This window comes from Lottia gigantea (genome assembly GCF_000327385.1).
Source record: "Lottia gigantea unplaced genomic scaffold LOTGIsca_3, whole genome shotgun sequence".
NCBI classification, from domain to species: domain Eukaryota; kingdom Metazoa; phylum Mollusca; class Gastropoda; family Lottiidae; genus Lottia; species Lottia gigantea.
Window position 1 is genome coordinate 4,325,953 of NW_008708986.1, and position 21,664 is coordinate 4,347,616.

The 21,664-nt window shown below is 32.8% G+C and overlaps 3 protein-coding genes across 3 annotated transcripts in view; 2 read left to right on the forward strand and 1 right to left on the reverse strand.

Moving 5' to 3' along the window:
* The window catches only part of LOTGIDRAFT_153411 (hypothetical protein), a gene marked incomplete at both ends in the record, with an annotated part of 3,007 nt that extends 1,287 nt beyond the window's left edge, over positions 1 to 1,720 (forward strand). Inside the window, 4 exons of the mRNA XM_009057306.1 lie at positions 390 to 543; positions 726 to 812; positions 1,133 to 1,215; positions 1,454 to 1,720. Coding sequence (XP_009055554.1) covers positions 390 to 543; positions 726 to 812; positions 1,133 to 1,215; positions 1,454 to 1,720 — 591 coding nt within the window. The remainder of the gene's footprint in view (positions 1 to 389; positions 544 to 725; positions 813 to 1,132; positions 1,216 to 1,453) is intronic.
* Positions 1,721 to 2,564: 844 nt separating this feature from the next.
* Positions 2,565 to 9,620, forward strand: LOTGIDRAFT_228646 (hypothetical protein; the record flags this gene model as incomplete). Its single annotated transcript, XM_009057307.1, has 7 exons — positions 2,565 to 2,700; positions 5,175 to 5,345; positions 5,594 to 5,739; positions 5,852 to 6,001; positions 6,411 to 6,572; positions 7,037 to 7,260; positions 7,923 to 9,620. 7 exons carry the CDS (start codon positions 2,565 to 2,567, stop codon positions 7,996 to 7,998), a joined length of 1,065 nt encoding a protein of 354 aa, XP_009055555.1. The 3' UTR covers positions 7,999 to 9,620.
* A 507-nt stretch (positions 9,621 to 10,127) lies between these two features.
* Positions 10,128 to 21,664, reverse strand: part of LOTGIDRAFT_182347 (hypothetical protein) — a gene marked incomplete at its 5' end in the record, with an annotated part of 53,648 nt that continues 42,111 nt past the window's right edge. The window contains 22 exons of the mRNA XM_009057308.1: positions 10,128 to 10,733; positions 11,104 to 11,225; positions 11,701 to 11,890; positions 12,337 to 12,489; positions 13,590 to 13,746; positions 14,004 to 14,164; positions 14,569 to 14,670; positions 14,997 to 15,113; positions 15,263 to 15,418; positions 15,805 to 15,957; positions 16,451 to 16,524; positions 16,720 to 16,922; positions 17,221 to 17,339; positions 17,563 to 17,684; positions 17,929 to 18,119; positions 18,440 to 18,554; positions 18,840 to 18,978; positions 19,524 to 19,628; positions 19,959 to 20,051; positions 20,393 to 20,482; positions 20,823 to 20,978; positions 21,505 to 21,660. Of these exons, the coding sequence (XP_009055556.1) occupies positions 10,446 to 10,733; positions 11,104 to 11,225; positions 11,701 to 11,890; positions 12,337 to 12,489; positions 13,590 to 13,746; positions 14,004 to 14,164; positions 14,569 to 14,670; positions 14,997 to 15,113; positions 15,263 to 15,418; positions 15,805 to 15,957; positions 16,451 to 16,524; positions 16,720 to 16,922; positions 17,221 to 17,339; positions 17,563 to 17,684; positions 17,929 to 18,119; positions 18,440 to 18,554; positions 18,840 to 18,978; positions 19,524 to 19,628; positions 19,959 to 20,051; positions 20,393 to 20,482; positions 20,823 to 20,978; positions 21,505 to 21,660 (3,162 nt within the window). The 3' untranslated portion in view covers positions 10,128 to 10,445. The remainder of the gene's footprint in view (positions 10,734 to 11,103; positions 11,226 to 11,700; positions 11,891 to 12,336; positions 12,490 to 13,589; positions 13,747 to 14,003; positions 14,165 to 14,568; positions 14,671 to 14,996; positions 15,114 to 15,262; positions 15,419 to 15,804; positions 15,958 to 16,450; positions 16,525 to 16,719; positions 16,923 to 17,220; positions 17,340 to 17,562; positions 17,685 to 17,928; positions 18,120 to 18,439; positions 18,555 to 18,839; positions 18,979 to 19,523; positions 19,629 to 19,958; positions 20,052 to 20,392; positions 20,483 to 20,822; positions 20,979 to 21,504; positions 21,661 to 21,664) is intronic.

Sequence of the window (21,664 nt, forward strand, 5' to 3'; positions counted from 1 at the left end):
TGCCCCCCCCCCCCCCCTAAAAAAAATGTACCGGTCACTTTTTTAAAATACACCTTTTCTTTTTCCTGAGTCAATAGGAGCGACAGGTAACTGAGTCTGAGTGAATAGCCAACAGTGGTCATTCTGGTCAGGCATTTTATGGTGGAGTAAGTGCACCAGTCAGCTGCTCTTGCTTTGTCGATCATAATATGATAAGTATTTCGATATTTTGATTATGCCTTCAAGGGAGATAACTACTGTTAAGAATATTTGATCAACAAGACCTGTTCACATCAGAAACCTAAAAGTTTAACATGGCCATAATATATTTTATACGCCTCAATAAAATTATTATTAATTACTATACCATAATAGTTTTGATTTTTTGAATGATTTCTATTATTTTACAGATCTTGGCAGAATTCCATCGACTTTCGGAGTTTGATATAGACGAACGGTTATTAAGCTGTATCAAGGAATATGGAATGGCATTAATTAAACTATCCACAAACGCCAATGTAATTTTAGAGGAAATGGCTGATGAGTCCAGTATAGACAATAATAGTAAGATATTTATAATTCTATGTGATGATCTCGTAGATAGTTGTATTGTGTATATATACAATCTACAGTGAAATATAGTCAATACACAACAGAATACATTTTCGATGTAAATTTAATGCCATGGGCATAAAAATAAAAATAAAACTACAAATAATTATTTAAAATCGCTTAATATTTTTCAGCGTTTTTTAATGATTTTTTAGTTCAGGGATTTATAGGATTATACAAAGATTCTGTTGCCAAAATTTATTTATTTCATGTTCATTCAGGTAGTATTCCTTTAAATCAAACAGTTTCAGTCGTGAGCCACAGCACAAAAATCTATCATATCGTCTTTTCAAGTTTCTTAACAGCAAAGATATTAAACTTGGATTTTAAATTCGTCTTTAAAATGTTTATATCATTTTTGAAAATATCGATATTGATCTTTAATTACAATCAATTTTATACTGCTTATTGAAAGCCTACATCTATCTTAAGTCCTTTCATAAATATAATAGTGTGAATAGGTGAAATTCTGATGTGAATGAATTCGTTGGGTTGTGATCGGTTTTTAATGTGAAATATAAAAGTTGATTTCTATTAGTAGGGTTTGCTGGTTATATGGCATTAATATCCATTTGTTTATTATTTAATGAAGACCCGCTGAAAATATTTTTTCCAGTTGAATCGGTAAGTATTTATTAGTCATATTAAACAGAAAGATAAATGAAATCAACACCATATAGCTATATAGCTCCAGAACACGAAAAAAAAAGAACAGTACAGAAAAGAAAACTAAAACAATATCATATTAATCAGGGTGGTTTCTTTTTGCACATAAGGGGAGATAACATATTATCCGAAAAATTCAGAAATATGTGGAATGCCCCGTCCCATATTTGTTAAAATAAAATTGTCTTCCTTTCAGAGACCAGATAATATATCTACACCTCTCATCTTGTACGCTGGGGAATCGGTACATACAGCAAATACATTTACCATCATTGTGGATGAAACAGAAGTAGCTGAAGCTTTCGAAATTTTATTTTCTACATTTTATGTTTTCAATATTCAGTACACTAAGAAAGCTTTGAATTTCTATATGTTCATTCAAAGATTTGTTTTGAACATGAATGATAAGACTCCTCCTCCAAGAAAAGTTTTGTCAGTAATAACGAAACTTACAAATAAGTAGAACGTTACTGTTAGAATATACAATAAAAATATTAAATGAACAGGTATTTTTTTTAATTATTCAGCAAACTGAATTGCCTTTTTTTATTTTCTGACAAAACTGTAATGTCACTCGGTTATGACTCACATGATCAGATTGCGACGAGTTAAAAGAAACTCCCTGGTAAGTCATTTGACTCATTGACAAGTCACTATTTACATGTTTCAATAGACTCACAAATTGGTCGTTAATGAGTTTTGAAACTCCTGGTTCGCTGAGTCAATTTACTCCCTTATGAGTCATTTCACCCATAAACAAGTCACTTATTGAATGAGTCAAAATGACTCACTATTGAGTATATTGACTCATTTGCAAATGAGTCCCAAAAGAGTCGTTTTATTGGAAAAGTCCAAAACTCACGTAAATGAGTACATTTACTCACTATTGCTTCACTTATTTTTCTGTGTGTACGTAACGAAAAATAAGGTTATGGCTTTCAGGGCTGCGTTATGCGAAATGGTTCAACAAAATACTAAGTATTCGTATCTGTAGACCTACTTAAGAACTGTTTTTAAATATCTTTCTGTTTATACTTAGCTGAGGATGAAACCAGACATCATAGCTTTTCATAACATTTTTAAATTTAATTACATTAGAATAGATAATTTGATACAATTGAGTTCGTTGAAAATCATAAAAAGGCTGCAGTAAAGCGTCATTGGTAACAAAATTATTGGTCTGATACTGGATTGTAATCTGTCTCGTCTCTAAATTCAAAAGATTTGATTGGTTGATTATAAATACTAATAGACATATATTATCATAAATTGTATTCATATGAATCAAACAACCAAACGTAGGAAAAATGGATAAATATTTGATCAAAAAAGACAAATTGCTTGATGCTTCCGACACTACTACGACTGACACTGGTATCAAAACCACAGCGGGCAACACAACGGATGCAGTGCCAAGATGCTCTGAAAAGACAGGAGTACCAGGTGACATTGGAAAAGAAGACGTTCAAAGCAACCGAGAATAAAATTTCCAGCGAAGTCTGGTCGCCATTTTAGTAACAGTTGGTATATGATCGATTTCCATGGCTGGAGTATTCAGTGTCAAGGGACGTCCCTTTTTGATTTCCATGTCGGGTGTTTCACAATACATCTGCGGGTGCATAAAAATTCATCACTGAAGGCTACACAGATTGGAAGCATACTGTAGGTGATACTGGAAAGGGCCTCCTCGAGAAGCATAACAATTGAGGTGCCAAAACAATCTCCAAGATAACGTTGCCAAGATAGAAAATCAGGACTCCAATCTTGTTTTTCAAAAACTATACGAGCAGAAATTGGCTTTCCCTAAATTATATGCACTGACTGCAAGCGTTGCCACATTCGGTTCTAGTACCGCTGTGTGTGAAAGCAGCTTTCAACTCTTACTCGCGTTGACTCACCACAACGACGATCTATGACTCAGCTTCGCCAGCGCAATCTTGTTCTTCTTGCCTTCAACAGGAAGCGTACCCAGAAAATTAACTTGGACGTATTTGTTCAACGTTTTGCCATAAAACATACCCGACTACGTTTAAACTAAAACGGCAATAAAAATGTAACGTATTATAACTTGTGTGATTTAACAAAAATAATCTCGAATCTAAAATACTCCATGAAAGTCCGTTTCCCGACGTTTAATCGTCTGTTAAGGTGCTTTGCTAAATTGCCCCCCTCGATTGCACGTTTGCTAAACTGTGCAAATATTTATGTAGAAAATGTGTTGAATAGAATAGCGCAATTAGCACAATCTTTTTAGATTCCAGTCGTCAAGGGATCTGTAACATGCAGAGTCAGTAGCACACAGGGCCGCGGTTTAATATCCCATCCTAACAACTAAACGCCTTTTCCATGTGAGCCAAAGGGAGGTTATATTTTGCATTACCCGCCATTGCAAAGGCTAATTAATTTCAAACTCAGTTGAAGGGAGGCAAGCCACAATAAATTATAATCCTCGTGTCTTAAACTTGAACTTTGCAAATTTTTGCAAAGACGAGCTGGTAATGGTTATTCCATGTTTTTAAAAATTGTAGCCTAAGCATTTATTGGAACCAATCTTGTATAAAAAATAAAAAATTTACATTAGAATGCAACGTGACTCAGCTCAGCGAATTAGAAGCATGCTCTCTTAGTTTTACAGAGGTTCCATCCCATCGTTGGTATAGATACTTTTTATATACCCGATTCTGTTTTTTTATGTGGAAAGTAGAACGATGCGCTGCATTTTGACACATACTTATTAAGGTTTAAACGTAAAAAAATATTTTTTTGATTTTTCAAAAAATTAAGTGGCTACAACAATTGGGGGTACAAATTATTTGGGAACATTTAAGTTTGTAATATTTTATGAGGCACTTATTAATCTAGAATGATTTCTCTTGGTGACTCTTCATAATACATGCTTAATTCTTTTTGTAAATGGTATCGAATAGACTCATGTACACAGTGTAGTTGAGAATCATCATTTGATTTTGGAACGAAAGGTCTCATCCATTCAGAAATATCATATATGACAATCAGGACTAACTTAAATCATCCAGACGGACAACAGAGAGTATTGTTTACATTAAAATATTAACCAATCAAAACTGTGCATGTCACAACCCCGCGACTCCCAAACTCAGCTTTTCCCGGGGTTTTGTGTTTACAACAAAATAAAGTTTGCAAATTCATTTAAAATTTTTGGAAAACTACTCATGATTTATTTAAAATGGAACTGTTGTATTAATTAAAACATAATACACCATTTTTCAAAGAATTAAGACTATTATTGGAGCACCTTGAAACTTTTAGAACAGCACAGTCATAATCTTTTAGATCTATCTAAGCCCACTCCCAAGAAGAGCGAAAAGGAAAAAAAAAATGGCGACTCTAACAAGGTCTCCACGTAGAAGACAGCAAGGGCTTAGAGAATATTTCCTCGTTGAAGGACGATACACAGGTTTTTATAATACTTTTTTTGATACTGGTGTTTGTGGATTGGTTTCTTCTAAGAAAAATGCATGATGTTTTTAATTAAAAAGTATTATAATTGAAATAATGGCATCAGTGTCATTTTTTTTGTAAACAAACATGGACCTAAATATGTATAGCCTTTTGATGTGTTAGACCCAGTCCCTGTAATACGGGGTCTATTGTTAGCCTTTAGGGTCCATGATGTAGGCTGCAACATCAAAACAGTTGGATGGGATCTGGTTTGAATTTGCATTATTTCTCATGAATATGACCCCATCAATGATCAAACTAGTTAAAAAAATTAAGCTGCCTACTTAACTGTAACATTAGTACAATTAATTAACCCTTTTCTATCAAATGCAGATACAAAGATGTAGATAACATACTTTAGAAATATTTTTTGAGGCATGATTATGAACATTTGCACACTACCCCTGTAATTCTTTCTTTTCTATTATCTTATTTAGCATCACCAAATAATTGGTTACCCCCAAGTCCTACAGTCACACCAGATGAAAGTATTATTAGACAGAGAGGTAGAAAATCAACGACACCTGTAGGACATACCAGGACTAGCCCTAGAAAGTCACCTCGAAAAAATCTTACAGTTGATTTAACACAGACTCAGTTACAATCAGGTATGTTTTGTTTCTATTGTAACAAAAAGAATAACTAAAAATATGATGAACCCATGTTACATGGTGCATGATACAGCTTTTCATTGTGAACAAGTTGTGCAAAATTGATGAGAATAAGATTCTGGTTAATATTTGTGGGTCTTATCTGATTGTTCTAGCTTGGCTTCTTTTTTACTGCTACTCCTGTTTTTACCATCCCAGGTAAAATAAATTCCAGAAGAATTAAATTACATTTTTTTTTCTTGAAGGATCAACCCCAGTCGTGAATGAAAAAGACAGCGAGACGCCTGGTCGAACATCTAATACTGCTTTACGTGGTATCCGCAAAAGACTTGTACTATCCAGTAATAAAGACATAACTGATGAGGACCTTGATGATCCTGACTACCCTGTGGTAAGATCCAACTTTTAAATGTCCCCTATATCCTCAAAAATACTTTGTAAATAAAGAGTCTAAAGGCAGTTATCCTTCCTCATAACCTCTATGAATTTATTCTGTATTTTAGACTCTGGCTTCACCACCGAAGAAGAAAAAAGAAAGAAAATCTACAGCTGGTATAAGGAATGAATTTGAAGATAAATTGAAAGCTTTAAGTCAGTCACAGATAGTTGATGTAGTATTAAAACTAGTACAAGATAATGAAGAATTAAAAACAGTGAGTATTATTTTTTCTTCCTATTTAAATAGAGATTCTTAAATTTCCACACATCTTATCAACCGACATATAAACAGAGAAAATGTCTTTACAATACTTTTTAACCTGTAAATAAAACAGCTTATGATATTTGGCAAAATGTTACATGAACATACTTGAACACCATAGTTGGATTCTAAAAGCCAAGAAAATTCCATTAGTATTCTTTCGTCCTGCAGGAATAACATCATGCTGATGCTCCGGATTCATTGATAGTGTGATGCCATATTGGAATTCCTGTAGATCATTTTTTATAGCTGAGAACTACTGAAACTAACCATAATCTTTGTTCAAACTCTGTACTCTTTGTAAACTTAATTTTGTAATTTAGATGAATTTATAAGAGATATTTTGATATTTTACTTTTCAGGAAATTTTACAAGCATTACCTGCCCCTGATATATCACCACTAATTAAGAACTTAGAATATCTACGTCGAAATATACTTAAAGCTTTACCATGGACTAAATATGGTTCTGATAGAGATGCTTTCTGCTATAGAAGATGTAAAACTCATGTGGACAGTTTTAAGGTAGGTTCTTATGTATATTAATTCACAAATGATTATGTCAGAAGAAGATATCACATCCTTTGTGATTGGGATTTACTTGAAGACAAGAGTTATTTTCCTTGTAATGAGTTATTTGCCATTTTATTCCTTCAGTCCAATCCTGTACTAAAATATTTCCTTTTATTACATTAACATTATGCATCTATTTGTAAAACAGTGTGCAATGAGGGAAAGATTGCATGGAGTTCCACCTATTTGAAATCCTAACCTATTGTATACTGAAAAAAGTTAACTAAGCATCCATGAGATATAAGAAAATAACTTGTCGAATCCTAAGCACCTCATGCTTCTCAAGGTGGTATAAAATCAGGATACATGCTTACTTGTTATGCACCACATGCAGCTTTGTTTTGAATTTTGTATTGTTATTTAATGTAATCACAACAATTTTGATTTTAATTACATCTCGATATTTTTTATTCCAGTCTGCCTGTGTGAGCCAGGGTAAGAATCTAGCAGCTCATTCCTGGAATGCTGCTATGGATTATATAAGACAAGCATGGGATGAAGTGTCAGAGACACCAGATTGGATGAATGAATCTCACTGTAAATCAAAACAAGCTTGTTATAAATCATTAGCTGTTCTTGCTAAACAAGCTATTAAAGGAAGTACATTAGAAAAAAATCAATATGAAGATTTCAAAGAATGGTAAGCTGGTTCCGTCCTAAATCTAATTAGATTTGATTACAACTGTTTTTTTTTTCTGTTTGTTTTTTTTTGTTGACAATTTTTGTCTCCATTGTAATCTAACAAGTTATATACCACAGTCCCATTCTAATAAATTAAACCAATGAAAGCATGTTATGTAGAATATGCTTCTTGTTAACATAAATTGAGATAGAGCAACATTAAGTAGGACAATAGGACCTCTTCTTTGAATGTCGATATCTCACATTCTTCATTGTTTTTCAAGGTATGGGTCCTACATAGGGCATACTTTGTTTGGTGAAGATAAATATCAGAACTGGATTGTAGTAGGAAAATTGTTAGATAAAACTTCAGACGAAAAAGAATTTGTCCTATCTCTGACATACTGTTATATGTTACGAATTGATACAAAGTGCATTTTGGGCTAATGAAAACAGTTCAAAACAGTATTTAATGAGCTGGTGTTATATTCTGAAGGCATTGTCAATTGATGATGTGGAATCCCAGACCTGTTTATGAGAAAAAAACAGGAATATGCGTCATTGTTTCTTAACTTGCAAAATATTTCAAGCTCCAAAAAGATGTTACTTTTCTTATAAGAAGATACATTTAAATGCAGGAAATACTGATTTTACTTATATTATTTATTTTCTTTTAACTAGGCTACAGGAAGTTAGTGAGTTTCATCCAGAAGTGAAGCCCTGTATACCATTGGTAGAAAAAAGAATACAAAAATAACTATGTACCCATTCATTACTCCTGGGCTTTTATTCTAAAAATCTTATCTTTAATGGCCTTGAAAATGGTTGATTTCACAGTCCTGAAATGAATTTGGATTTAATAAAATGTGTTTGTCTTCAAAGATAAAGACCTCGAAATGCTATTGGACACCAAGCAAAACCAAAAGCTGCCTTATTGTTATATAAATCGTTAATATGTTATGAATTTAGAGTAGTTTTTATTAGTATTAGTTTTACTCAGCATGACTTAACATTCAGTATGAATACTAGTAAGTCTTTTTTTTTATCCAAAAGTATACCAGATTTTCAGAGAGATTCTAAGAATATATAGTGTATTTCAAATATGTATTGTTTTAATTTGTACCAGAAACACTTAACCATTATTATCACTCCATCAAATCCATGTAATAAAGGTATTTTGGTCAAGATTTTCTAGAATTCTCTGGGAATGCATCTTCACAATGTCATTTTATTATAACTTCATACTTTGACTGCGATAGTCACCTTCCTTGGATCGTGGAAGTTTGTAAATAAAGAGATTTGATTGGATTGTCCGCATGTGAATACAGCTAACCAGAGGCCTTTACAGAAAGTCTGAACACAAAGCCTTTCTGTAAAGGGCTCTGTTTTTCTGTTTTTCTGCATTCACTACCATACAATCTAATCAAATCGCTGCCTTAGTACAAGAATAGTGGCTATTGCAGTCAAGGTAAAAGTACAAAATATGTAAAACCTTGGACTGTTAAAATGGTATATGAAATATGAACCAATATTTTTGTGTCATTAATTGTGAATTCTGTATTTTTGTTGAGAATTCATTGTTTCTACATATTTTGTTAATATATATAAAATAATATTTTGCTGTGAAAGTGACATGATTCAAAAACCTATCACATTAATTTGATATCTGACAAAATTTGTTATCATTTACCAGTATGGTCACTTAATTGTATATACTTGGTAGCCAAGTTTACCTTTACTGCAACTTGTTGACAATTTCATATGATTATAGTGGAATAAAGATAGTTTTTATTATCTTTGCTTATCTTGGTACTGGTATTTAAACATAACCAGTCTATTTCAATTTAAGGGTATAAAAGGTAAAGCATTTTGAGGGTTTGACTAAAATCAATTTATTTTTCAAAAATCTTTGGACTTCACCAAATAAGCCAAAATATTTTTGCTTGCCTATGTTGAACGATTCCTGTTTATTCATAACATGTGAAATTGGTCTTGTTCTCTCAAAAATTATGTTTACTATTGATAGTTATTTGAAATATTAGCTTAGAATGTTACATTAGAATTTATGACAGTCTGATTCTTAAAATGAACATTACAAAAAATTAAAAATTATTTCATTTACTATTGGTTACTTTACTCATACTAGGAATATATCTAGAATGACTGAAATAACCCACAGAGTGTAAATAAAACACAATATTAAGATGTGTTTAGATAATTTCATGAATTGTTTTGTTAGTTTTTTCATTGAATTGAATATTTCTTGTGATTTGAAATGTACAGTCTATTTTCCATAGATTGAGAATTTTGAAATGTAATCAAATTGTCTTTTGAAGAATAAAATGTCAACTTTTATGAAGTATTAAATTTGATAAGTATAAAATTGTTATATGTTAATGTATTTAGCTGATTTTCACATCTTATACGTCAAGGGTATTCAGTAGGCAGAAATGGGTCTATCAGGTATATGTACACTCTTAATATTTAAACAGGAGAACTGTCTGATGTATGTACACTTCGAGAACTGCTGTTAAGTGTATGTTCACACCTAATAATAACAGGGACCTGTCTTGGGTGTATGTACACTCCCTATGTTAACAGTCGAACTGTCTGGGTGAATATTCACTTCTAAATTTTACAGAACTGTCTGGTGCATGTATACTTGTAATGTTAACAGAGAACTGCCACAGTGAAAGTACAGTACTAATAGTAACAGGAGAACTGTTGTCAAGATATAGTACACTGTTTGGGTGTATGTACACTTCATGATTAAGTGGACATGAGATATTCTACTCTTAGTCACAAGTGGAGCAAGCGCAAGTGAATCAGAAAGGAACTGATCTACTGTTTTAAGGTTCCCCTTAAATGAACAAATTTCTAAAGAATTATATCTAACATAATAGTTTATTCTGTAACAAATGTAAAATATACTTCATAACAATTTAAAATAATAGGGGCAGTTAAAACTGAGAAATCTGGTCTGAGACATATGTCAATCAACTGTATCATGTTTAAATCTTCCATAAAAACATCACCGCAACTGCAATGAATGAAATTATCGATCTAATATACTACATAAACTTGTGCAGCTATTATTTTAGAATTTTGATTCAAAATTTTGGATGGAAGTTTGCATATCACAGTAAAAGAAAAGAATAAATAACGTGAATAATTTGTTTTTTAAAAAGCATCGAGTTAAGACATCTATTTGATGTCACACAAGGCAGCCACTCCTCTTAAAATCCAATGATCAGGATTTTGGTTGGTTTTCATCACAATAAATGTGATATAGGTCAGATCTGTTCTGTTTGGCTTCTTATAAACAGGACACAAATAGAGCCTTGGATCTTTAGGAGATGTAGAGTTGATGGCAAACATATGTACAACTGGTACAGCTGTGAATAAAACTTTGGCTGGTGGTTCACACAATCGGCAGTTACGTCTATCCCATCCAGCACCATCCAAATATAATCCATGTATATAAACCCCTTCCTGTCAAATTTATATAATACTTTTTATAACATGCTATAACAATGATTGAGAAATGTTGATAGTGAGTCGCATTGGTGTCAGCTAAAGCAAAAAGAACAATTTGAATTTACCCCTCATGAAGTCAAGGAAAATTCGTTATTCATGCTTTTAAAGTCTGCTTGTAGTTGGTACTCCAATACATCTGCCACTGATAATTACTCATTATAAATTGTGTCTGCAATACATGGACACTTTAACTATCTTCAGAACTCAAATAGTGTGTTTATTCCCATCCAAGTTTTAAACACATTTCATTTGCTCTCAATTGTAAATAGAATATTATGCAAAAGTCTGTCACTAATTGGGTTTCTTAAAATAAAAGAGAACTTACAGCAGGTGGTCCAGTTATGTCTTCTTTAAAAGTTTTCATTACATCATTATGTAGTGTAACTGAATCTAAAGCCCAACCTTTGTGAGCTCTTGTAACTTCTTGTCTCATAGCAGTAAGGAAACCTGAAATACAGTTCCATGTCCAATGTCAAAATGGATTTAAGTCATTAAAATCAAACATAACTATTTCAAGACCATCTTAGACCTAAGAGGCTGTTGGATTCATCAGTTTCAGAGTAAAGCTGTGATTACATGTTTAAACAAAATCTCAAACATAAACTCAATAGAACACGGACCAGAGAAAATCCTCAGCAAATCCCAATTTTCTACTTATATGTATCCTTAACTTTAAAATCTCTGTAAGCGAAACGGATGGCTAAGTGAATGAATTTTTCACAGTTTGGGACAGCTTCTAGGGCTGGCTCGGTGTCAAATGGGGGGAATCCACTTTATGACGTCATTACTATGGGGGATTTTACTATCCTCCTTTGTTTCCTGATCCTATACCACACAAAGGTAAGGACACTTAGAAGCACATTATCAGTTTGTGTTACACTTACAGACAGATGTAATCACAGCTTAGGAGACAAAACAATACCTTGAGGATTAAAGAGTCCTGTCATCCAGAATACATCTGGTCTGCCAACAAATATCCAAGCACTGAACTGTTCATTCCTCTCTAATAATTCAGTAAACCAGAAACCAATAGTTGAAGACTGCCAGGATATCTTACGCCATAGATTTGGTACTCTGGCATCGAACATGTTGTCTAAAGCATCTCGTAAATTCTAAAAACAAAATATGAACATTTTTAAGATCATTAGGCTAGTATTTTTTGTTAATCATAAGAAAATACAAAGGTGCAAAAACATGATAAGAATAATAAAATTTGTATATAGTATTGATGTATTGAGCACTATTTTAACAGTGAAAATAGTTTATTACTGTAGTATAGACCCTATATATATAAGCTTGGTAAAAAGATCTCTATGTTTAATTTATTTCAGATTTTGTTTATTTGCTACTGTTGAAAATCCAAACACCAAACTCATCCAAGATCTCATCAATATTCATAATATGATCAAAACTATTTTTTGCTTTCTCAAGGGAATGGGAACAGAGGGACAGACAGTGGCAATATATAGCGATATTTCTCTTTCTCGGACCTATTATCGGAAGCCCACACATTATTAAGATTCTGGACATCCAAGTCTTAAAAGAATCCAACACACACCTCACTCATAATAATAGTACCATCAATAGCTAATTGTAAATCAGATAAAGTAGCTCTAACTACACCAATAACTTTCTGCATTCTATCTATTTCTTGTCGTAAGAAAATATTTAATGGTTGTAGTAGGCCCATCCTCTTTAGTCTATCTTTAACCTGTAATGAAATACATGGAGTTTTACATCCTCTAACTAAATCTAAATCATGTGGGTACACCTGCCTAATGTAGATCAACTTATTTCATGGGTAAATATGCATTTCATGTAGATCAAAATGAGGGTTCATCAATTTACCTCACATGCATGAACCTACACAATATGAACCAATTTGAGAATTGTTAACCAATTTAATTCATATGATTATTGATGTGTGTTACAACAGTATGTTGATGAGTGTGTGGTACAACAGTATGTTGATGAGTGTGTGGTATGACAGTATGTTGATGAGTGTGTGGTATGGCAGTATGTTGATGAGTGTGTGGTACATCAGGATGTTGATGAGTGTGTGGTACAACAGATTGGTGATGAGTGTGTGGTATGACAGGATGTTGATGAGTGTGTGGTATGACAGTATGTTGATGAGTGTGTGGTACAACAGATTGGTGATGAGTGTGTGGTATTGTTTTGTTGAGGTTTCCATCCTAGATGGATTTGGATTGTTCTTATAATCAAAACTAGAATCTAAGTTTCAGCCATGCTTTATTCAATCTCTAAGCTCTTACATCATGCCTTCAACTCACAAAAGTACATATCCTGTCACATGACAAACAACTACCTTAAGAGCAGACAACTCTGTTTTACTGAGCAGGAAAATATGGGAGATAACTCTTACTTAACAATGATTTTTAAGACCACAATATGAACTAATGATATCAATATGACAGTATGACAGTATGTTGATGAGTGTGTGGTACAACAGGATGTTAATGAGTGTGTGGTATGACAGTATGTTGATGAGTGTGTGGTATGATAGTATGTTGATGAGTGTGTGGTACAACAGGATGTTGATGAGTGTGTGGTACAACAGTATGTTGATGAGTGTGTGGTATGACAGTATGTCGATGAGTACTGTGTGGTACAACAGGATGTTGATGAGTGTGTGGTACAACAGGTTGTTAATGAGTATCTAGGAATATGAGGCTTGATGTTGTGAGGTCTTATTGACTGGAGTATTACATTCAAATAAACACATAAACCTACACCATATGGACCAATTTGGGATTTGTTGATTAATTTAGATGATGTGGATCAACCTACCTCATGTGGTTTATAATCTGCTGGAAGTTTATCTAACATATCAGTTGCCATTTTGTAAACAGTGGCTTCTCTAGATTCCCCACCTCCTCCACCAGCATCTTTAGGTTGTATACTCATAATAGTTTCTAATACAGAGTTGGCAAGATTAGTTTGGTATCTAAAAGCCAAATGAAAATATTAAAGAGAATTGCAAAGATGATCGATCAATTTAAATCTAGTTTTAAAACAGATTACTGTAAAATAATGTAATGGATTTTATTTTTAAGAGAGAACAAGGTTCCAGCAATTTAAGTGCAAGTTGAAGTTTAACTGATGGTTTGCTTCAATGATGTTTGCAAGTCAAATATATTTAACAACTGTATTTTACTGCTGTATCTAAGCTTGAAGCTACTAGACAGAAGAATTAAAACATACGTTATGTCAGCATTAGGATGAAGACCAAAAGCTTCTGGTGAATCAACAAGTTGCATATTCTCTATATAATTCATGTACTCCTCTACGGTACGACATTTAGGTATTTTATAACCGATGTAAAACTGGAAGTTATCAACAAACATAAACTCTCCAAACCACACCTAAAATATAAAGTTAATCATTTACATCAAGGAATTGCAGTTCTAGATCATAGGTAATCTTCATCCTTATATGAACTGAAAAAAAGTTCATATTTTCATTTTCCATTTATCAATAGATAGCCATACATGTTGTCCACCGCTCTATTGACAGAATGCCCAATTCTACCGATTTTTTGTTTTGTAAAAAATTGTAGCATTCGAAGCCAGTTGCCACAGGTCCTTTCTGTTTTAACTCATCCAAAGCACCTACATGTGTCCACATGTGTAAGAATTCCCAAAAAGGCCAAAAACCTTTTTTCATGATGAGACATCAAATCTGGATCATTTTGTATCTGGAGTTGTCCACATCAACAATATTCAAGAAATGTTTTTTGAGTTAAAGTTATAATATGACTGATACGTACCCTAGAAAATGTATTGAGTAATCTTTTATCATAATCATCTGTAACACGACCACCATATTGTACTTCACCTAACATATATCGTAATGTTGTCCATGATATACCCTAAAACAATTTATTATACCAGTAATTAAACGTCGTCAGCTGGCATCTAGAAGTCTTTTTAACATAAAATGACATGGAATTTTACAATATTTTCTGCACCTTATTGGGCTAATGAAAATGAATAATGCCATGCAGTGTGCAATGAAGTAAGTGGTGCCAAGACAGATCCAAAAGCCGTTTCTTTTCAATCTAAAACAACCTGAAACACAAACTTTAGCATGCAAGTGTCACCATCTCAGCCTTTTCAATACAGTAATAAGAATACATGATGAAAGAACATAAACATTTTGTGTTTTCATAAACAAAGGGGAACCATAAAATCTTACCTTTTTAAGATCCAGATCATCTAAATGATTCTGTACAAACTGAACACTAGCTGTCCAATCAGAACTATTAAATTCATATGGTATATTCCATCCTAGAGGTCCAAATTTACGTCTTTCCTACAAAAAAAAAAACGGACAAAAATATCTCACAAAATCATAAACCATATCAGAAAGAAATAACTTCCACAACAAATATGACAAAATCTGGCAAAAATACCAAGTCAAATTTCAAACTTACCATTACTTATTGATAATAGTAAAGTTACCTGTACAACTGTATGAAGAAATGATACTCCAAACAACAGTGGTTTCCATTGAGACATACTAGAGATATCTAGAAAATCTTGTGTTATACCAGCATAGGTTCTCTTTAAACCAGCTTTTATACCTTGTGGTGGTTCATTGGTAAACTTGATGGAGCTCTGAATAGAAAGTATAGATATAGGTCATTGGGTGGATTAATTCTTCTTATAGCTACTTATCCTTAGATTTCGTTTAAAAACAGTCAAATCTGTTCTGGAAAACACATTTAGTTATTAAGACATTATGATAAAATGCTTCCCCTTATGCTTTAAGATTTATCTTTTAAAGATTCCTGACAATTGAAAATTTAAAAGACTACATATTGTTACTAAAGCTAGTCTGGTAATAATATTTCTCTCATTGTACACAGCACTATGTAGCCAATTTTCAATAGGATCTCCATCTCTAATCTTATCTGATTCAACATACTTTTCACAAGAGAGAGAAGTAGTCAACTATTTGAATTGGGTTCAGAAATTAATTTGAGCTGAAAATAAATTGTTACCTGTAGAAGACTAATTGGGAATCCTGGATGAGGTTCTGTTGTTATCCATACTCGGAAATCATCATGCATTGTAGGGGTGTCTATCAGAGTCTCTAATAATTCATCCATAAAGTTTAATCCTAAATGACAATTCTGTAACATTGCCCAGCCTCCCTGGAAATATCATTTAGAATAATAATTATTTTACAATACTGGTCCTGGCCACGTATTCTCAAAACGATCTTAGCACTAGGATGTCCTTCTTATCTTCTAACATTGGTTCTAGGATATCCTAGCGCTAAGATCGTTTCGAGAATACATTACCAGGTCCTGAATTCACCACTAGTGCCACTCTACAGGACAAATTAATTATGAGATATTTTCCGAAGAGACCTGTCACATCTAAGTCAGCTTCAATTTGACAAGAATGAGGTCACCTTCACACTTTAAGCCACCATTTCAATTGCTTCTCAATTCAGAAAGATTTGTCTACGATGTTACAATTTAAACTACTTGAAACAGCTATTTTGATTGGCTGAAATAATCATGTCATTGTTTTTCATTATTTTCAATTAATGAGCAGGTCTATTTATTGGTGGGAATTACATCCACTTATCATATTAACTTTTCTAGACTGTTTCTAGACAAAACATAACAGAATGCTTACTGTTTGCATAAGTTGACCAATCAATTTTCTAGCATGAACTTCTTGACCTTGTCCCATAGAGATAGCTCGGAATTCTGTAATACAAATAACATGTTTTAAAACATCGGACAACTAAATATTACTATCATGAAAACCATCAACTCACTTCATTTCAGCCTTCAAGTTGTTTCAGTTTTAAGTACAACTATGTCTTTGTTGGTAAACAGGCCTTGCTTAGCTAGCAGCACTGCCAAAGTTATTACAGACAATATTTGTGCTACAAGACTTACCAAGATGAAGTTTTTTAGCCAATGATTCTATCTGATTGGTAGGATCTGATCCCATGGACAATAAACAGATTAAAGGTATTCTAGCAACACTCTCTTGATGAGTCAACTCAAGATTTAATATCACAGCATCAGCATATTTCTCTCCTAATGAACTGGCTACATACGTTCTAGCTTGAGCTATAGTTCGATCTGGAGCCCATGATCTAAAAATCAGAGACAATAGATATGAAAGAATATGCCTGACACTAAATTCTACAGGCCAAGAAACCTAATCCTATTCTATTATCCTTACTTAACAAAACTTAATCCACAGCAGACAGTTTTATATTTTAATATTAAGGAAAAGTATAAACAGCTTAAGATAGATAACAAACCGTTATCAAATGGTATTGATAAAGATACTCATACACCTACAAAAGAGAAGGTTGCTATAAGAAACTTCTTCAGAACAGATACTTTCATTGATCATTACAAACTTAATTAGGAGTAAGCATAACAAACCTGATCAAGAGAAGTTTTCTATAAGGATCTAATGAAGAACTGTATCCATCTGGTATTTGTTCTTCTTCTGGTGCTTCACTATCAAACCAGACTCTCCATCCTTTCTCATTACGTGGTACCTACAAATATATGTTTCAAATATATACATACTAAGGAATGATATCGTTTATCATAAGCCATGGTTGTTGGTGGTGCTACAGCGCGTAATCCACATGGGGAATTATATCTGAGTCACTGCCTCAAAGACACAAAACTAATCATGTTGTGTTCCCACAACAGACACGTCATCAGCTTCCTGAATAGATTGACATTAAAATTCTGGAATATGTTTTCTATCCTTACCTGATTTAATATCTCTGAGAATTGTGATAGTGAACTGAGTTGTACTAAATTCAACCAAGTGATGTCAGAAATCCATTTACATGGTTTAGGCGTAACAGCATTTAAATCCAGAGCAGCACCACCTATAAACAAACATCAACTATCATATATACATAGAGCAGACACAGCTTATAGTTATATTGTTTATTTGATTTATTTGCTCAAAAGCCATTGTGGATAATTGTGGATTCAAAAATCACTAACTTTAATAATATATTCATGTGTTTTTGATTTCTGATGATTTGCAAGTAATGGGCACAATTGACTCTCAACAGTGAAAAGATTCTTATTGTCAACAACATTACTCTCAGCTTCTAAATAACCTACCTTTGATAAAGATCTGGAATTCTTCATTCTTTACTTTGCCTTGTTGCATATCAATTTTAAGGGCCATGAGAAGTGTAAATAAGAATTTATGAACCTCATACAATCCACGGCAAGAATATCTAAAACTTTCATATGTCAGATATTCTATGATGTTGGCAATACGTTTCGCTGGTACTGGACTCTTATCAGATCTAATAATAGATATCACAATATCATAAACAATTAATTCATTAGTCACTGAATTATAAGTTTACAATGTGCTTGTAACAAACTTAACATATGACCTTTATGGATGGTGTCGAAGATTTGAATTACTGGTAATATAATTCAATGATATCAATGACATATACCTTATTAACAATCATTGGAATTAGATGACCTTATTTCGCTTGATCTAGATATAAATGCACTTGGATGCAAGGAATCATATATGCAAAGAAGGGAATTAATATGTGGCCTAAACCACAGAAGATGTTTTTTCCACATTGATCTTATTGAGTTTAGTTCTTACCTTGCCATGGATATATCAAAGATACCCAAGAATTGATTTAAAGAAGTTTGGTACATTCTGTCGACCATACTCATATCACACATCAAGAAATATAGAATACTTCCTCTATTAGCCACTACAATAACAATATAGTTGGTCAAAAAAATTCCTTTGATAATTCAGCTATTTTGATTAAGTGAAACAGGGTATCATCTATCTATTGATAAGATGGCTTGGTTTAAACAACAATTATTTTAAACCTAAAGCTTTGGTTTCAAGCTGTACTGATGATAAGACCTTACATCTGAAATTATTCCAAATCTTATACTATTAGAAAAGCCACCGATGTTTTTCCTTCCTGAACACCTAATGTCACAATGCTATTGAGTTTGTCATCAATATACTATGTTACTATAGTTACCTGGTCTAAATTCTTCTCTAGCTTCGTTAATTTTAATCTCAGTATCAGCAGCTACTGTTAATTTCTCACTGACTTCTGCTGCTGTTACTTTAGTTGTTGATAGTACTTGTATTAAAGATTCATCATCTACTAGAGAACCCTGGAAAGTACAAGGACTATTTCATTTCAATTTTTGTGAGTTTTACTTTTTATGTAATTTATTAGGCTCATGAGCTCAACCCTATGCAGTGTGCAATTGGAAAAAATTGATCACAAGAGTGGCACCAACTACTGTTTATCTTCATGTAAGGTTTATAGTACAAGGTATTACTTTAGTTTTTTATCTAGCAGTATCATCTTCACAATGTCAAGCTATTACCAACTTCATCTTATACCTTGACTGGATTAGTCACCTTTCTTGTATCACAGAATGAAGTAATTTGATTGGATTGTACAAAAACAAATACAGTCAATCAGAGCCCCAACAGAAAGACTGTTAATATTATGGCTGATTGGTTGTATTCAAAAGCGTATAATCCAACCAAATTGACCAACTTCTGTGATATAAGAAAGGTGGCTAATGCAGTCAAGGTATAAGACGAAGCTCATAATACATTGACATTTGTGAAGATGTAGCAATACAGAAACAAATACTTAAAGATCTTTCTCACACTGAAGTTAGATAATAAGAGAAAACATACAAACCTTAGTACTGGTCAGTTTGTACAATAGATTGTCTTCCAATTCTTGCATTTTACGTTTATTAGCTGTCACATCAATTAATAACTTGGCTCTTTCAGCCTCCAATTCCTAAATAAATAAAACAAGATTGATGTAAATCATATTGAAAGTTATGATGAAATGAAATGAAATAGAACTATTTTGTATTTGGGGCAAGTGACAACAGACAATACCATACACCATGCAATGAGCGTAATAATTAATCATTTTTAAAATGCTATGTATGATACAAAAGGGTTTTAAATACCATTCAAATGAGTTCTATAAGGGTTTCTCCAACAATGGCTAAAATTTGTTGGCACAGATAACAAACAGAATTTTAAGTATTTCTAACTTATTTTCTATGGAGAAGTTCTCCAGGAGAACATAGGTTAAAAGAAACAGTATACCGGTACTTACATTTTTCTCAGTCATAATGACCCGACCTAACAACTGATCTTCTAAACCTTTCATTGTGACAGTAAAATCTATGATAGAGGTCTTGGCGCTAACCTAAAAAATAATGAGTGTATTTCAATTATCTATGGCTAGTTAATATCAGTAAAATAATATCTATATGGCATCTATTTTGATCATTCACAATATTAGCTCTATCTGTCATTGCAAGGTAGAAATAGAATTCACAAGTGTTGTGTCATTCACTTGCAACTTACAGCCATTTACATCCTTCGACATACTTGTACAGAACATTTAAAAATAGTCTCCATTTTACACATTTCAAATAGGCTGATAATAACAAATATACCAAATAAACAATATCTGCTACAAGGACTCTGAAAGAGATGCCTAGTTGATCAAATGCTAGATTGAATAAATGAACTAAGAAAGCATACCTCTGGTGTATAAGATGGATTAGGTAATTTAGTTGTTATATATAAATAGAATCCTTTCATCACATCACATTCTTTATCTCCTACTTTCACCTATAATTTAAACAAATAACAACTTTACTTTTACTTTTCATTATGTCAGGAAGAGTTATTGCCCTTCTGATACAGGCAGATGCCTTAAATAATCAGATGAAACATTTATATACCCAATAATATCTGAATAAGTTAAACACGTAAGCTATGGCCTATACAAGTAGGCAATTACATCACCTAGAATTCAATCTTTAGCTTGTTGAAAAATACATCATAGCTTTAGATAATTGTAAACATTTCTAAAAACTGTGGAACTTTTCAAATTCCTTACCTTGCTATGAATAGATCAGAAGATCAGAGCCTTGACTAATATGCTCAAAATGAGTGAATGATATATTACCTTATAAGTAGAGCCAGATTTAATAAAGTTTTTCTCCAGGACATTATCCAGAGCTGGATCTAGATCTTCTTCAACATCTTCTATCAATAAAGGTCTTCCTAGAGATAAACTATCTTCTAGATGGGTACGGAAATATTTATGATTTAAAGAAGTCAACTAAAATAAGAACGGCAATCATTGAAAATATTTCAAATTGTATATTTAGTGAAAAAGTGAATAAACAAAATTTGTTCTTTTCCCATCATCATTTTTCCCTCTTCCCAATAAAATGCCCTGGGTTAAAAAAAAAACAAACCCCAGAACAGATGCCACGTCAAGTGCTGTTGAGAGTCGGCCACTATCACTTGATTCAACTTGACATACTACTCTCTTTTATATTACATGTTCTTTCAAACATCTACAACTACTGACCAGTGCTTTCAATATATCTGAACACTTTTAAAAGTCAAATCATTAACACAATGTCTAGTAAAAGAGAATGAGCTCTGGTAAGAAAGAGGACCATAGATCCAGTTCTGTTTCTTTATATTTTCTAGAAGCACCATTGTAAAGTTAAGAGCACTGATAAGAAACAATGTAACTGTACATCATTTCTCAAATTACTGCCTTAAAAAGCTAAAAAAAAAAAACATTGCTGCAGGTTACAACCTATTGAAATTTTTGAACTCTGACAGACACCCACCTGGAAATCATTTTCTTTTTCTCTATTTTTAATCCAAGATTTGCCCTGACCCTGAGGATCTATAAGTAATGGAAACCTGGTAGCTTTAGTTGTTATAATACCATTCTGTATTGATAAATCATCATTAGGTAAACCTTGTATATTCCATTCACCAATCTAA